General features: G+C 44.0%; 1 protein-coding gene across 2 annotated transcripts in view; it reads left to right on the forward strand.

Annotated features, from left to right (window-relative positions):
- PRDM16 (PR/SET domain 16) overlaps positions 1-17,425 on the forward strand; it is a 608,720-nt gene that overhangs the window by 354,553 nt on the left and 236,742 nt on the right. For both annotated transcript variants that reach the window (XM_060259378.1, XM_060259379.1), the window contains exon 3: positions 2,647-2,697. In XM_060259378.1, the coding sequence (XP_060115361.1) occupies positions 2,647-2,697 (51 nt within the window). The remainder of the gene's footprint in view (positions 1-2,646; positions 2,698-17,425) is intronic.

Genomic DNA, 17,425 nt, shown 5'->3' on the forward strand with positions numbered 1-17,425 from the left:
CCTTGAAGGCCCCTGATAGGAGACCCTTGAGACAGGTGTAATGTTTCTTTCCATAGTGTATTTTCTAAACTGGGACATCTCCAGGATTTTTTTTTTAGGGGTGTTGCCAGTATAGCCTTTACTGCCCCCTCTAGGTATATGGTTGCTACTACCACTGCCCTGTCTTCTACTCTGTCTACTTATTTATTTATTTATTTATTTTATGACTTCTATCCCGCCCTTCCCAACAAGTGGCTCAGGGCGGCTTACAACACAAGAATATAACATAAATAGAAGTTAAAGATAAAACATTTAAATTTAAGTATTAAACCATTGAAGACATTTACTCACAGATGGTAAATGCCAGCAGGCCTAAAGAGATACAAAAAGAATCACCGCTGCATCCCTTCCAATGACTCTTCAGCTTTCCAATGGCTCTTCAACCAGTCTCAGAGACTTTCCCGTGATTTCTCACAAGCCTCTGGGACAATTTCACATTTTCACTGAGGGCCAATGAGGCAAGTCTTTCTGGTTTATGGACCATCCTTTTTTACAGTAAGAGTTGTACGGCAGTGGAATCAGCTACCGAGGGAGGTGGTGAGCTCCCCCTCACTGGCAGTCTTTAAGCAGCAGCTGGATGAACACTGGTCAGGGATGCTCTAGGCCAGTGGCCCCCAACCTTTTTGGCACCAGGGACCAGTTTTGTGGAAGACAATTTTTCCACAGACTGGGGGGGGGGGGGTGATGGTTTTGGGATGATACAATTGTGCACTTTATTTCTATTAGTTTGGTGTGGTGGTTAAGTGTGTGGACTCTTATCTGGGAGATTCCCCACTTCCCCAGTTGCAGCTGCTGGGATGACCTGGGGTAGGCCATGGCTCTTGAAGAGCTGTCCTTGAAAGGGCAGCTTCTGTCAGAGCTCTCTCAGCCCCACCTACCTCACAGGGTGTCTGTTGTGGAGGAGGAAGGTAAAGGGCAGGATATAAATCCAATGTCGTATTATTATTATTATTATTACAGTGTAATATATAATGAAATAATTATACAACTCACGGCCCGATTCCTAACAGGTCAAGGCCTGGTACCGGTCCATAGCCCGGGGGTTGGGGACCCCTGCTCTAGGCTGATCCTGCATTGAGCAGGGGGTTGGACTAGATGGCCTGTATGGCCCCTTTCAACTCTATGATTCTATGATTCCTCTTCCAGGTAGTGGTGAGCATCAGTAGATGCTCACCATGTTGTCCCTTGACACCAACCCTGATTGTTGAGACATTTCTGAAATTGTCATCATCCAAATTTTCCCCTAGATTTTAGAATGCTGATTTTGTTTTAATTCTGAAGAGCAGCAGATGCATTAGAACAGTGCAGAGAGAACTGCTAGATAAATAAAGAAATGGAGATATTGTAGGTAGGTCAGATTCAGAATACTGTAATCGATTATTGGCTGTTGAAAATCAGTATACTACGGAATCTGTGGCGAAATTTTGCGTACCTTGTTACAGCATCGGGAAAAGTCAGTTAATTCTGTAATAATAACTTGGGTTATGGTTTTATCTTCTCCTTCCTATTTAATTGGATTTTACTATAGTTTTTATGTAATTGAGATCCTTACAAGAGACCCATGTATGCGTGTGTGTTCTTCCAAACAGGTTGCTTTTGAATGGGGCCATGTTCACATGCATTTATTAAGTCATGTATATTATATGTATTTTGGGAGGGGCTGGACTCCATGGTAGAGAAGATCCCAGGTTCAATCCCCATCATCTCCAGATAAAAAGATTAAGTGGTAGATGATGTGAAAGACTTCCACTTGAGCTGCTGGAAAGCCACTGCTGGTCAGAGTAGACAATACTGACTTTAATGGACTATGGTCTGATTCAGTATGTGCAAGTTTCCTGAGTCCATGTGTGCGAATTGAGCTTACGTCTATGCAAAGGAGTGGCTTGTTCCATCTGCAGTGAGCTCACTATGCAGACGCTTCAGTCTGAACGAGTTCTTATAGCAACATTTAGTTTAAGTATCATTTATCGGGGTTTGGAGGGGAGGGCTTTAACAAGATATTTCCTGATACCATGCCCGTCCAATGTCACCTGTCTTGTGCAGTCTTGTATGGGGAGGGGCCATGGATCAGTAGCAGAGCACTTGCTTGGTATGCAAAAGGTCCCAGGTGCAATCTCCCTGGCTTAAAAGAACCAGGTCATGGGTGATGTGAAAGGTTCTGAGACTCTGAAGAGCCGCTGCCAGGCTGAGTTGACAATACCGACTTTGATGGACCAATGGTCTGATTTGGTAAAAGGCAGTGGCATATGTTTTTTATGTTCACATGCCCACCCCACACCTCCCTTCCATAGGAGGAAGTGGTGCATGACTCTTTTACACTCCTTTAATCCTCACCATTGCCAGCTGGGCTAAAGGGAATGCAAAAGACCTTTAACAAGTACCTGCAAGTGGTTCTCCCACTGAACATGGGAGATTGTCCCAGAGGCCCATGTGACACTGCCTGGTGGGAACAGATGGCTTGGAACTCATAAGTGGACTCTCTGCTGGGTTATGGGCTTTGATAGATGCCCATTGTTACAATCCTGGGCATCAACCCTGATTATTTACAGTATCTCCTTACCCCCAGAGCTACACATTGACTTACTTTTCTCTCTTTCTTGTTTCTAGCAAATGCTTACAGATCCAGAGACAGCTTTGCAAGATGGCTGCATTAAAAAGGTAGGCCAAAAAGAGAGAGAGAGAGAGAGAGAGAGAGAGAGAGTCTTACTGAAGCTGTCTTTCACAACTGGTTGGCCATGGAAGCTTGCTCTTTAGATTGGCAAGCGAATGGTGTCTGTTGAATACTGACCTCAAGACGTTGATCTTGTTGTATATCTGACCAGGATTATCCCTTTTTCGTGTGTGTGATGTTTGGGTTGGCATGTGTTCTGTATGGTTTAGAGACTTGGCAGACTGAGAAGAGATTCTCTCAGATGATGGGGATTTTGGATCAAGTTGGAGCATTAGACATTGTCAGAAAGTGTATTTTCTTCTCTTGCAGTAAAAAGAAGTTTCTGTTCCCGTGATCATTTGTGGAGGTGATTGAATTGGGTCTCAGAACTGAGAGGGCAGCCCTTTCCGTTCTGGACAAAAGAGGATAATGCTGGAACCCTATATATTCTTACTTGGAAGTAAGCCCCATTGAACTCAGTGGGAACTTATTTCTAAGTAAATGTTCTCAGCATTAGGATGCTTGGTTCTGAAAGTGGATCTCTAAAATAAAACTTGGTGACCTTTGTGCAGGATGGAGATTTGGTTGGTATTTGGAGGAGGAACAAACCCCACATACCAGAATGGAGTCATCCAATCCACCATGCAATAATGACCAGTGTTCCCTCTAAGCTGAGTGAGCGTGAGCTAGCTTACACATTTTTAGCCTCCAGCTCACACATTTTTGTCTGAGCTCAGGAAGGATGACCCCAGAGCACAATAATTTATGCAATAGCTCACAACTTTCATGCCAGTAGCTCACAACTTTAATATCAGTAGCCAGGGGTCATTTTGTAGAAAAATAGGTGGTGGAGTTCCTCCAGGGATTGTTATGCAGCTGCACATACTATTCAGTGGACAAGGAGGTGGAACTCTCAGAAAGGTTCAGGAGCTGTGCTCCTGTGAGCTCCCACGGAAACTGAGGCCTGCCAGTGGCTCACAAAACAGAATTTTTGCTCACAAAAATTTGCTAAGACTCTGCAGCTTAGAGGGAATATGATAATGACTAACCATATTGTTAGGCATTCATACTGGGGATTCAAAGGCCATGGCTCATCCCCTATACTGCCACTTGGAAATCTTCCCCTCTTTTTCCCCAAACACCAGGAACCATCTGAGTAGTTCCCGTTGGAGAGTTTGTTGGGGGCAGTTCCATTGCAATGAGCCAGGACAAAGGACACCTAGACCATGAGAGAAGCTCAGAATCTCATTCATGGCTCATGTCCTAACTGGGATATGTAGTAGTCACATTGGCCCAGTTGCTTGGTATGAAAATGGTCTATGTTTCAATGAAAGACTGCACGGTGCATTTTTTTCAAAATGGAGTGCCAGTGGGATAAAGAGAAGAGCTTATATTTACTCAAGGGCTAGTGGTTTGGTTTACAAATAATGTCTACTTGGGCAAAACCAGGGGATAGTACCAAGGCAGGGGTTAGACCTATGGCAGAGTGGGGTAAATCAGGAGCTAAACATGAATGAAACTTGGTGGGTTTAGCTGAATCCATGGTTTGGCTTGGTACAGACTACTGAGACACAGATGGAACCTGGAGGATTCTGCTAACTCAAAACCATCTTATCTTGATGGATTCTGCTGAGACATGGGTGGAGCTTGGTGGATTCTGACAGATCTTGAGCAAAGCTTGACGTATTTTCCTGCTGCATAGGTGGATCGTTGTAAGAATCCTGAGTTAACTGGCTTTTCAACACTCAGTACTTCTTTACCGCACAGAGGTTTACTGATTATTTCAGTTTGACTAGTAAACCTTTGTGGGGTAAAGAAGTACTGAGTGTTGAAAAGCCAGTTAACTCAGGATTCTTACAACGATCCACCTATGCAGCAGGAAAAATACGTCAAGCTTTGCTCAAGATCTGTCAGAATCCACCAAGCCTCCACCTTGGGCCATTGGCCAATACTTGTAGGAGTTTACGAAATTTTCCTTCGAACTGTTACCTTTTCCAGTAGCCGATTTATGAATTGTGTTGCGGTTCTCCCACTGAATCCACTCTACACATTTCAGCTATGAAAATCTCTCTGTGGGTATTTTTTATTACTGAAACTAGCTAACCCTTTTAACTGCCATGTTTTATTACTGCGTCCATGCAGACAATTACAATGTGTATTTGCTTGGTACAAGTTTGGCTCAATTTCATCTTGGGTTTTGTTTTCTTATGGAAATGCATGGTCTTGGAGGACATAGGCTGTGAGACTTGAAAAGTTTGCAGTTGAAGCTGGAAAGCTACTACGCCGTCTTAAAAAAAAAAAAAAAGGCATTGCAATGACACTCTCCTGAGCTCTGGAAGTTAAAACAAAACACCCCAATGGAGTTCTGCCAAACACTGTGAAATTCTAGACATGGCCGGCTCCAGAGGCAGTTGGGGAAGAGATACATAGACATATCTATACCCACTGCAGTCTATTCTGATCGCCCCAGGAGGAGACAAATAACTGCATTTGGAAGCCAATCTTGTGGAGGGAAGGGTTGTTCCCACATGATATGCCCTCTGTTGACCATCCCATGACCTTCCAGGGCTGCTGAACTTTTTACCCTGTTCATCTCCATAAGTCATCAGCCATTTGTCTGGACTACGTTGGGTTCCTATTATATCCCGATTGATGTGGTGACAAAATGCTAGTTCTTATTATCATAACCTTGTTTACCACAAAGATGGAAGTACGTCCAGGTTATGTGTGCCTCAGCACCCTCTTGATAGTAGGGTTCCCCCCCCTTTTTTTTGCATTTTATAATACATTATTTCAAGGGAGTCCCATCCCATTGGCAGAGAGTGAAGAAGGACTCCTTGAAAACAAGCACAACCATGTAAAGGATATTCATGCTTTACTGTGGCAAAAATGAGGAGGGTTTCTAATGTCTGCGGGAAGCATCTCACAGTTGGGTGCTGCTATTCTCTCCTACCGGAAAAAAAAACACACAGAGCGAGAGAATTCTCTTTGTCTGCACCAAATACAAACTAGGGCAATTATAATATTTGACACAAGCACTAGCCTAAACAGATTGTAAAGAAGCACTACCAGGAGTTTATGAGGTGATAAATTTACCAGTGGGCAGTCAGAGTTTAAAGCTGGGACAGCAAAGGTTGGAGCAGTCCAGTAAAGAGTTCAAGTCTAAACGTGATGATTTGTGAAGGAGCTTGCTGCTCAACTGAAGGGACTGGTCTTCTCGACTGGGTTGGGCATGGAACCAGGGCTCTGGTCCATCATGGTTGCTGCTCTTAATGTCCAGGATGTCTAAATCCTGGAGTTGATTTCTGTTTCATTTATATCCCATGTTCCTCCCCTGTGAAGAATCAAACCGGCATGCAGCGTTCTCTTCTTCTTGCATTTTATCCGCACAGCAACCTTGTGAGGTAGATTAAACTGAGAATGGATGACTAGTGAGGAAAGCCAACAAGTTTTCACAGTAGAGTGTGAATTTGGACTGTTCCCTCTTGCAAGTCTCCTCACTTTCAAGAGTAGTTTGTGTTTCGGGGTTGGTAGGAATGATGTTTGGTAGAAATAAATCAAAAGCTTCCAAGGGCTAATGTGACTTCGTACTTCTCTAAATCCTGGCAGTGATATGCAATAGTGTTTCATATGTGCATTATCTTATTTAGCAAGTTGTCCATGCCATTGAATGGTGAGCATGATGCACTGTGCACCAGTTGCAGATCATAATAGGTACCCCTGGCTTGGGTTTGAATTGGGGTGGGGAAAGTGTCTGCTTTTGTGGATTAGTGTTTCAGACACATATTTCCATTGTATTCCACATCTGCGTCGATACACCTCTGCTAAGATTCCTAGTGAGAGGTTTGCTCCCTGAACTTGAATTACAGCTGTGAGCGATATCAGTGAATATGGGGATTGCTTTTTGAACTGGCATGCCATTTCGCTCCCTGTGTGTGCATGTTTTCGCAGCACCACTTGGAAATTGTAGCACAGAGGAAGGCAGCACATTGCTTAAAGATCAAGCAGTTCATGGTATCCTTCTGTATGTGCCACTGTGATGCCAAAACAGATGTAAAGCACAGTGTATTTGCCTTTAATTAACGATCATCTCTGTTTCAGTTCTAAACTCAGGAAGAGAGATGGAGGAACCAAATACTCTTCTTGGCTAGCATTTTCCCAGGCATGAGTCTTCCATGGTTAGAGGGTCAACGCTGCATGTATTTAATTTTTTTCCTCTGAAAGTCACTTTGGCTAGATGTAGAAAGGGAAAGAAGGATGTGGCCAGGTCTTGTCTAGGATGCCTTGTGTTTTATAATTCCTTTTTGTCCTAGGCAGGGTGATGAGAGACCTTGGTGGGGGTTTCTTTCTCTAGTCCACTACCCCCCCCCCCTTGAGTCTCTGTTTACTTAGAGGGAATTGCCGAAGGGGCTACTGGAGAGAAAACAGCTGTGGGAGATAATCTATAGAGTTATCTATCTATCACTCTTTGTTGACCCCGTCTCCCCAGAGAGCTAGCGGAGAGACTTGTAATAAAAAGGCATAGCTTGAAGAGGCTTTGGGGACAAATAAAGAGACATGTTAAGGGCCAGCTGAAATGGATAGGCGACATTATTAAAGCTCAATAGCCGTCTTATCAAAATCCAATAGGATAGACGTTTGGCAAAAGGCTTTAAATTTATTCTGTGACTTTCGGGCAAGTCTGAATTTATCCATTAACAAGAATGAAGTCTGCTGGGGGAGCAAAAAAGATACCGTTGTCACGAACAGTGGAGGAGACTCGATCAGAAAGATGATAAACCTTTTCTTTTGTGTATGGGTGTGCAGGGGATGATTTTGAATTTCTCATCCCTGTTGTTTCACCCTCTGGTCGATTTGGAGTTAGAAAAGTAAAAGTATTTTTTTCAGATTGTAGTGAATAAAATTCAGAATGTGAAGAAAAAATCACATTAAAAGCAAGTCATCCCTTCTTGAAATAGCTCTTTCCCCATATTATGGGCATGCTGGAGATTTTCCCAAGAAATGGGGCATGGTTTTATTGTCTAACCAGACAGCATCCACACATCAATGGATATCATGGTAATGTTGCTTGATATCGTTTGAAGGTGGATTGTCTCATCCACCCAGGAAGATCCATTTGCAACTAGGGTTGCCAGCTCTGGCTTGGAAAACTGCAGATTTGGAAGCAGGACTTGGGGAGGAATTTCCGTTCCTCATAGACTCTATGGTATACCATAGACTCTGTCTTCCAAAGACACCATTTTCTCCAGGGGAGCTGATCTCTGTCATGTGGAGATCAGTTTTGATGCTGGAGAACACGAGCCCCCCCCCCCCCCCCGCACAGAAGCTGGCATCCCAAGTTACAAGTTAGTTATTTAGGGTTGCTAGCTCTAGGTTGAGAAATAGCTGGAGATTGGGGGGGAGGAGCCTGGGAAAGGTGGGGTTTAGGTAGGGGAGGGACCTCAGTCACAGTTGTCTCAGTCTCTCATCGCTCTCTGAGCCTCACCTACTTCACAGGGTGTCTGTTGTGAGAAGAGGAATGGAAGGAAACAAGGCAGAAGAAGAAGAGGAGGAGGAGAAGGAGGAGATTGGATTTATACACCACTGTTCACTACTCGAAGGAGTCTCAGAGTGGCTTACAATCTCCTTTCCCTTCTCCTCCCCACAACAGACACTCTGTGGGGACTGCTCTTGAGCAGAACAGCTCTAAGAGAGTTATGACTGACCCAAGGTCACTCCAGCAGGTGCATGTAGAGGAGCTGGGAATCAAACCTGGTTTCCCCAAATAAGAGTCTGCACACTTAACCACTACACCAAACTGGCTCCCTAAGCCACTCTAAGACTCCTTTGGGTAGTGAAAAGTGGGGTATAAAACCAACTCCTCCTCCTCTTCCTCTTTTTCTTCTTCTTTAGATTCCATCCTTCAAAGCAGCCATTTTCTCCAGGGGAACTGATCCTGGTCATCTGGAGTAGATCTCCAGGTAGTACCTGGAGTTTGGCAACCCTAGCAATAGCATAATCATAACTCAATATCCAGCAATGTGTGGCTGCAATCTGAGAAAGCATACACATTTTTGGATGCTGTGTTCTCTTCTGCTTAGCTGCCAGCCATGTTACTTGTTACACTTTCCAGAAAATAACCCCCTCCAAAAAAATTAATGCTCTTTGACTATATCTTACCCTTGGTTTTTTTTTTTCAAGGTTCACCAAGTTTTGTAGCTGAAAAAGAAAAAAAGTAACCACCACCCCCAGCAGCACCACTACCACACTAATAAATCTCTCCCTGTTTATGTTGCAAGCACACACACACACACACACACAAACTCTCCACAGGTCACTGGAGCCATCTGATACTGGGGGCAGGCATTGTTCAAAGAAGATGATTGATTGATAATTATGATAATTTGTGAAATCATTATTTGGATATTATAAACATAGCTCACCCCATTGGGAGGGAGCGGAGACGTTTCTTCGAGAGGACAGGGCCATCAAAAATGGCCCCCGGTTACAAGGGAGAGGGAAAGGTCCGTTGGGTCTCCCCCAGTGGGATCAGCCTGGCTGATGAATGATGACCTAGAGGAGTGGGAAATCAGACTTCAATAAGCAGTCAGGAAGGTAGTTAGAGGGGAGCAAGAGAACTGTTAACTGTCTTTTGTGGAGCAATTACTGCCCGGGTCATGATGCCCCCGGCCTTTGCAGGGTTTATAATAACAGTTCTAAATACACACAACACTCTCACACACACACAAAATTGGTCTGAAGGTTTTAACTTGAGCTCTTCCAAGTTCACAGAAACTCTGCTGTTGGTCCACGGAATTGGAAACTGTGTTTATGGAAAATAAAACCCAATATGTATAAAAGCATATACTCCACCTTTCCCTCTTCTCTTCCATCGGTTCTTAGCAAATTCCTGTCCGTACTTCTGCCTTTTAGTAATGCCTTGTTGAAATCATACTCATGAGCAGGGGTTGTTTTGTAGAAAAATAGGTGGTGGAGCTCATTAGCATAACGCATTAGCATATGCCTCCGCCATAACCAGCCAAAAACAACCCAACGCAAGAAAGGAAAGCCCCGGGTGAGTGAGGCCTTCATGGGCTGACTAGAGATGCAGCTAGCCCAAGCAGGCCTCACTCACCTGGGGCTCTCCTTGGCCACTGCCCCCCCTCCCAGTCAAAAAGTCAGCAAGCCATCCGCTGCCCAAAATCACATCAGTGGAGAAAGGGTGGCGCAGGCTTCTCTAGGGGTTAATGAGGGCTGCTGGTGCTGTGGCAAAGCTCCTGGTGGCTGGCTGTTCTCCTAATCCAGGGATTGTTATGCAGCTGTACCTACTATTCCATGGACAAGGTAAGTGGGGAGGAGGAGAGGGGGGGCATCAGAAAGGTTCAGGAGCTGCTGCTGAATTCAAGGTCTGCTCATGAGAATTGCTAAAGATCTTGCAGAATGATATAGCAGGCTGCAAACAGGAACAATCGGGGAACAAATTCCATCAGTGTAGAATGGTGTACATAGATGTGGTCAGGTTCAGGGAGTGGTCATGGCTTCTTACAACTAAGAACTTTACAAACATGTTTCTCTTTCCATCTCTGAAATTCTGGAGGGAATGTAAACACTGCAGGATTGAACACAATCGAGGAGCTAAAGAAAGCCCTTTCTCTAGTGGACATCCACTATCCCACAAGTGGGAGGTATAAAGCTAGGCCTCTTAAGATGACCTTCGTAAATGGGCAAATTCATATATAGGGTTGCCAGGTTCCCTAGCCCGTCCAGCAGGGGGACTGGGGAAATTCCAGTGGTGGGTGGGGATGCTCTGGTGTTTGGGTGAAACTCTATGGTAACCATAGAGTTTCTGGCCACAATGCTACAGCGTCACCACAAGATGTCCCCATCGTGGTGATGTCTCATCCATGTGATGTCACCATGCATGACATTGGCCCACTCCTAGAATGCTCCCATCCACCCCCTGCTGGCAGAACAATTGAACCTGGCAACCCTATTCAGGGTTAGAGTCGCCGGTTCCTGGTTGGGAAACATCTGGAGAAGATATGGATACTCGAACTTGAGGAGGGTGGGATTTGGGGAAGGGAGTGAGCTCAATAGGGGTGGGATTCCATAGAGCCCACCCTCTGCAGTGTTAGCCTGTGACAAGCCAGGTTCCTCTGCAGTCCATCAAATATACTAATAACATAGCAAAATTATTATGTAATTACACTTATAAAATCACAATGCAAATTGTTGTATGTGAATATATTTTAATCCTAAAAAACCATAAAATATAAGCAATACCTATTCATTCTCATAAATGGAGATGAATGGTTATCCACGATTATAAATATCTGTTATGCTTTACATGGTATTTTTCTATGTGGGCTTTCTGTGTGGACTTTTCCCCGTGTGGGCTTATTTCCATGTGGGCTTTTTCCTGTGAGCATTTATGACTGTGGTGTTTTGCCTATGGGCTTTTTTCATTGAACTCTCAAGGGCTACACCAGTTCATATATAAAGTGAAAAGGATTTCACAGGACGATGAGATGAACTGAGCTTGAAAGACTAAGGTAGTCCCCTGTGCAAGCACCAGTCATTTTCGACTCTGGGGTGACATTGCTTTCACAATGTTTTCACGGCAGACTTTTTACGGGGTGGTTTGCCATTGCCTTCCCCAGTCATCTATACTTTCCTTCCAGCAAGCTGGATTCTCATTTTACTGACCTCAGAAGGATGGAAGGCTGAGTCAACCTGGAGCTGGCTACCTGAACCAGCTTTCGCTGGGATCGAACTCAGGTCGTGAGCAGAGGGTTCCGGCTGCAGTACTGCAGCTTTACCACTCTGTGCCACAGGATTGTTGAAAGACTAAGGGGACCGGTAAAAAAAATCCTGTTTCATACATCCTCTTCAGTTCTTACAACTTTAGATGCCGAAGATTACAGATATGGAAGTCTGTGATAAACATAATACAAAGAACCAAACCATTACAAAAATCATGTGGAGGTTGGCAACCATATCAAATCTCCAGGAATTCCCCCCCCCCCAACTTTGACGTGGCAATCCTACCTAAAAGACCATTTCTGGGTGGGGCAACGGTGTGTGAGCTTAAATCCCTCCCTTCACAGGAAAAAGCCCACATGAAAATAACCCCACACAGAAAAATGCCCACATGGAAAGAAGCCTGCATGGAAAAAAAAACCCACCCAGAAAGAAGGTTTGATGCCCCACTTCTCCACTTGCAGCTGCTGGAAGGGCCTTGGGGCAGCCATAGCTCTGGCAGAGGTTGTCCTTGAAAGGGCAGCTACTGTGAGAGCCCTCTTAGCCCCACCCACCTCACAGGATGTCAGTTGTGGGGGAGGAAGATAAAGGAGATTGTGAGCCGCTCTGCGACTCTGAAATTCAGAATGGAGGGCAGGATATGAATCCAATATCATCATCATCTTCTTCTTCTTCAACTTCCCTTCGGTTTCTTACTGTTATAGATGGGGATCATTGGAGATGGGAGCAAACTGATTAGCAACCCCTTGTCGTGCCAGGATCTCTGTTAGCTGAGGACACCACCCTCTTCTGTTTTTATTATTTTACCTTTTCTTTTTTTTTAAAAAAAGGATTGTAAACAACTTTTAAATCGATCAATCTACATGGTACCAAAATAGCTGAGGGTTTTGTGTGTGTGTGTGGGGGGGGGGGGGGTTTGCCAGCTGTGTGCACAGAAGCCCCCTTGTGTAAGAAGTGTAGGCAGGTTTGCTGAATCTTGGCCTCCTATTTATATAACTTTCATTATTTCCCCCAGCCTCTTAAATTCCTTGCCTTTTGTTTAAAAAAGAAGAAGAACCCAAGCAACAAGGATCTGCTCATAGTTTAAAGTCACTTCCATAAAGACCGACCTCAACAATCCTGGATAAAAATCACATCCACGTGAATAACGGTATCTAGCCCTTATATCTAAAATCCAGTTTCCACATTGGTCTCTGCCGCAAAGTTTCTCTTTTCTTAAGCACTTCAATTTGCTTGTTTTATGGGATCTGCCTTTATGAAATAAAAGTATGTTTAGCTGCCACAAACAGAGGCAGCTTTGAGTTGATTTTTATAATCTTTTCTTGAATAGCCTCACTTCATTCCAATAAGCCGTTCCACAAAAGACTGGACAGTTGTCTGAGAGAGTCTCTCTGTGCCCCCCCTTCATTTCGCTCTCTCTCTCTCTTTTCATTGTTAGGCCTCTGCTAATAAAAGAATCAGGAGTCCATTAATTCAGTGAATGAACATATAGTAAAGTCAGTTCCCTCTTGAGAACAATAATGTTGAGGTCAGCTTAGGTTGCCATGGAAACTAAGTACCTCTGAGAAGTTTGCATCCTTGATTTTGCTGAAATGAAGCATGTTAACACCGAGGCCCTGGCCCAAAGCAGCCGCTGGAGGAGTTGCAAAAGCAAAAGTTGTTGGATATTGTGACTCTGGATGCAAGAGGATCTGGAAGGAAAAGGGTTAAGAGAATTCTTTCTCTGGGGTACACTTAGCAGTTGGCCCCACCCTCCTCTCATTGGTTAGACATTTTGTTTCTTTGGCCCCCTCTTGCCTTCTGTTGGGACCTCTCTTCTCTTCTTTCTTACCTGGGCTTGGAGCTGTAGCGAGTCAACCTTTTTGAAGTTAATCTGTTTGCAATAAGTTAAATGTACCTGCATGAATATGTCATGTATGATGTGCTTCTATTTTTGTAACAAAAATTTCTTTCTCTTGTTACCATTGGAGTCAGATCATCTTTGTAATTCATTTGAACAGCATTTTCCCCTTAACAGGGAAACATGGAGGATTGAGGATACTGTGTAAAGTTTCTGTGCTTCCAAGGGAAATGACAAGTGTTGTGTGTGTGTGTTTTTTTTAACATTTAACCCAATATAAGTTTCATGGGACAATGTGCTCAGTTAGGGCTACCTACCTATTCCAGGATGGGAACTTCCTGGAGAACTGGGGAGGGACCTCAGTGAGGTGCAATGCCACAGAGTCCACCCTCCAAAGCAGCCATTTCTTAATTCCTCCCAGGGAACAGATCTCAGCTATCTGGAAAAGGAAAGGAAAGGTCCCCTGTGCAAGCACCAGTCGTTTCTGACTCTGGGGTGACGTTGCTTTCACAATGTTTTCATGGCAGACTTTTTACGGGGTGGTTTGCCATTGCCTTCCCAGGTCATCTACACTTTCCCCCCAGCAAGCTGGGTACTCATTTTACCAACCTCGAAAGGATGGAAGGCTGAGTCAACCTCGAGCCAGCTACCTGAAAACCCAGCTACCGCTGGGGATCAAACTCAGGTCGTGAGCAGAGCTTAGGTCTGCAGTACTGCAGCTGTAACACTCTGCACCACGGGGCTCTTCCAGGTATCTGGAGATCAGGTGTAATTCCAGGAGGTCTTCAGGCTTCATCTGCAGGTTGGCAAACTGAGCAGACGAAGCAGCCAAGTGTTCTTCCATCTTGCCTGGACACAGGCCTTACTGGAGAACTCCTTCCCAAGCTAAGGATGCCAGCCTCCAAGTGGAACCTGGAGATCTCCTGGAATTACTGCTCATCTCCAGAGATCAGTGCCCCTGAAGAAAATGTATGCTTTGGAGATTATACACTGATATTGAACAAGAGGGACATTACCCATACTTTGAATTATATGAAGCTGTATGGCTAAGAAAGGTTGTTAATCAGGATCCCTAGAGGAAAGGAAATTTATATCGAAATGTATGAGTTATAAGCATTATATGAGTCTGAGCCTCATAAGCATTATATGAGTCTGAGCCTGCTCCGGTGGGGAGGGCGGGATACAAATAAAATTTGTTGTTGTTGTTGTTGTTGTGTAAGAACTGATTGAGAGAATTGCCCTTGGGTGATTGAGAGAATTGCCCTTGGGTGACTTACCTGAGGAAGGGCTACACTCTGAAATGTGCTTTACATCCAGAATTTGCGTAATGATGTCATATTTGGATTTGGAGGCTTCTGTACAACGTACCTGCTTCATTAAGACATCCACTCATTCGGATAGAAAGACTTCTTTGATTGGACTGCATTACTATTAGGTTATTTTATTGTAAGGACTTTGTTGCACATTGTGGAGTTTTCTTATTATGTATTTGCATAATTTGATTGCAGTGTTGTAGTGTTGTTTGTACACAGTTTTAGATTTTTTGACTTATTGCACAGGGATGGGCATAACCCGAACCATGAAGCAAAATTCATCATGAATTTTACCTTGTTTATGGTTCATGAGCAAAAGTTCATGATAGGTCTACTGTCATGAATTTTCACACACTTTTAAAGTCGTTTGCGGTGATTCACGAAAGGAGCAGAAAGCAGGGGTTTAAAGGGACTATAAATCCCTTTAAACTCCTGCTTTCTGTTCCCTATGAAAGCTACAAAAACAGCTGAGCAGTGAGGAGGCACTTGCCTCCGTTCAGCTGTTTCGGGATGTCTTGTGCAGTCTCTTTAAAGTTTAAAGGAACTGTAGAAAACAACCTGAAACAGCCGAGCAGTGGGGAGGAAGATGCTCCCTATCACTCAGCTATTAGTTTGGCTTTCTGCAAACCCCATTTAAAGGGACTGTGGTCCCTTTCAACAGGGTTTGTGGGGCCATGAACCGGAAACCTCCTCATTTGGTTCGGTTCATGGTTTGGCCATGAACCTCAAACCACATTTTCCTGGTTTGTGCCAATCCCCAGTACTGTATCCTGCTGAGGCCCCTTCCTTCCCAGGGTCCATTTCCAAATCTCTAGGAGTCTCCCAATCTGGAGCTGGCAACCCTACCCTTGCTGGTGGGTGGGGGTGACCTGGCAACTTTATCCCAAGCCCATTTTCTGCTGTGCTTTCGTTAGCATTTGTATTGGATCTTAGGTGGTGGTAGCTGTTTTGTAAGTCCGTTTTTTAAAAATGTCCAGATAGACTGGTCATTGGCGGTGGTTGCTTCTTCTCCCTACTCCTTGCGCTCCCAACTCACTGAAAAAATGCAGTTAGGCAGGTATTCACAGAATATGGGAGAAGCTGAAGGACAAAGGGCCTTCAAAGATTGCCAAGGGGCCCCTATTAGTGGGCAGGGGTCTCAGCTGTTGCCCAGTGATTCCGCCCATTGATGCCAGCCCTAGAGCTCTTTTTTGGAAGGAGTGCTTCAGTTTGAACTTGCTCCAATTCTGAGAATCATACTAATGCTTTTCTTTGAGTTTTCTTGAAGTAAGTGTATGAATCAGACAGAAAAAGTGTATCTACTCTATATTATTAACGGTCTAAAGAATTAGGTTGAATGGTTCCATGGCTCCTAATTAGAGAGCATCTTTAGTCACCTCTGCTACTCATTGTCTGTGAACTTAGCCTGGCCTCATGGAATGACACATACTGATACCTACTAATTAATAATCAATAACCTCTCAGTGTATGCAACTATACATCAGGCTGAATTAAGGAGATGAACACTTGTGAATAAAGCATTTTCTTCCTTGATGTTATGTCCAAGAAGCCCTGCTAAATCAAGCAGCTGACATTTGTGGTTTGATTTCTTTATAACCACTTGAGTTTTCAATATTGTTAATATTATAATGACACAAGTGATTAATGGCCAGTTGGTATGGCTTTTGCCTCAGAGTGAATGCAAACAAATGGATAAGCACTCCTGTATTTATAAAGTTAGCCTTGTGTGTGTGTGTTAAAAACACACACCTTTGATCTTGCCACATGTCTTCCACACCTCTTTGGGCACTCTTACTGAGTTTCCAAAGTTTCATCAAGACTGGGAGAAGGATTCACAGTTTAATGAAGCTAATTAATTATCTTCACAGTCATTTATTGCTACCACTGTATTTGCAGTTTTGTTTATACTGATGTGGGGACAACGGGTAGACATTAAAGCCACTCATTGCTCTGCTGCACCCAATAAACAATAAAATATGGTGAAATAAAAAACAGAGCAAATTCCAAAACTGGTTTCTAGGCTGTAGCCCCAGTTCTTTTTATCAGCTTGCAGGTTACTGTCTGTTTTGTTTTTTGGCACACTGACTAGGGAAGTGTGTTCAGGGACCTAGACTAGTGACAGTGTACACTATGAGCCATTGATGGGTCTTGGAGACCAAAGGTTTAAATGTATTGAATGTTGTTTTCTTGTTTGCCTATGTTCAGATGGTAAGCCACCTTTAGGGAACAAATTTGGCAGGCTTTATGGGGTATAAATAAAAGATGGATTGTTGGGTGGATGGATACAAAACACAGCTGTTGAGGTGGTATGCAGAGAAGCTAAGAGAGAGGCCAAGGAGAGGAGGTTCTCCAAAAGGTCAAAGGGGTGCTGTACACCTGCCTCCACCATAAACCTTTCTTTTCCAAGATTTCTTTGTTGCAGTCTTTGTACAAGCACCATCCCATATCTGTATAAGCACCAACGCATGTCTTCTCTTTTTCTGATTTCACTTTCGCCAGCCTAGCAGGAAGTTGGGTGTTCCACCAGCCTAGCAGGAAGTTGGCTTCTGAAGTGGGGCTAGTTGGACGATTAACCATGGAGCACTTATATAGACTGCACACCTGCTGATTTCTTCTGTGTAATGTACCACTAGTGAATGCAGCAGCATGGGCTATGCATGTAGTCTGGGTTCAGCATTTATCAAGATTTTAAAGATGCACATAACAAAAACCAAAACCTAGTGCAGTTCTCAAGTGACTTTCCCTTCCACACTTCTAGTGCAGATTATAAAAAATGAGCAAGGCATATGATTGTTTGGGGGATGACCTTTACCATAACAGTAGAAGAAGAAGAAGATATTGGAT

This window comes from Heteronotia binoei, chromosome 18 (assembly GCF_032191835.1).
Source record: "Heteronotia binoei isolate CCM8104 ecotype False Entrance Well chromosome 18, APGP_CSIRO_Hbin_v1, whole genome shotgun sequence".
Taxonomy (NCBI): domain Eukaryota; kingdom Metazoa; phylum Chordata; class Lepidosauria; order Squamata; family Gekkonidae; genus Heteronotia; species Heteronotia binoei.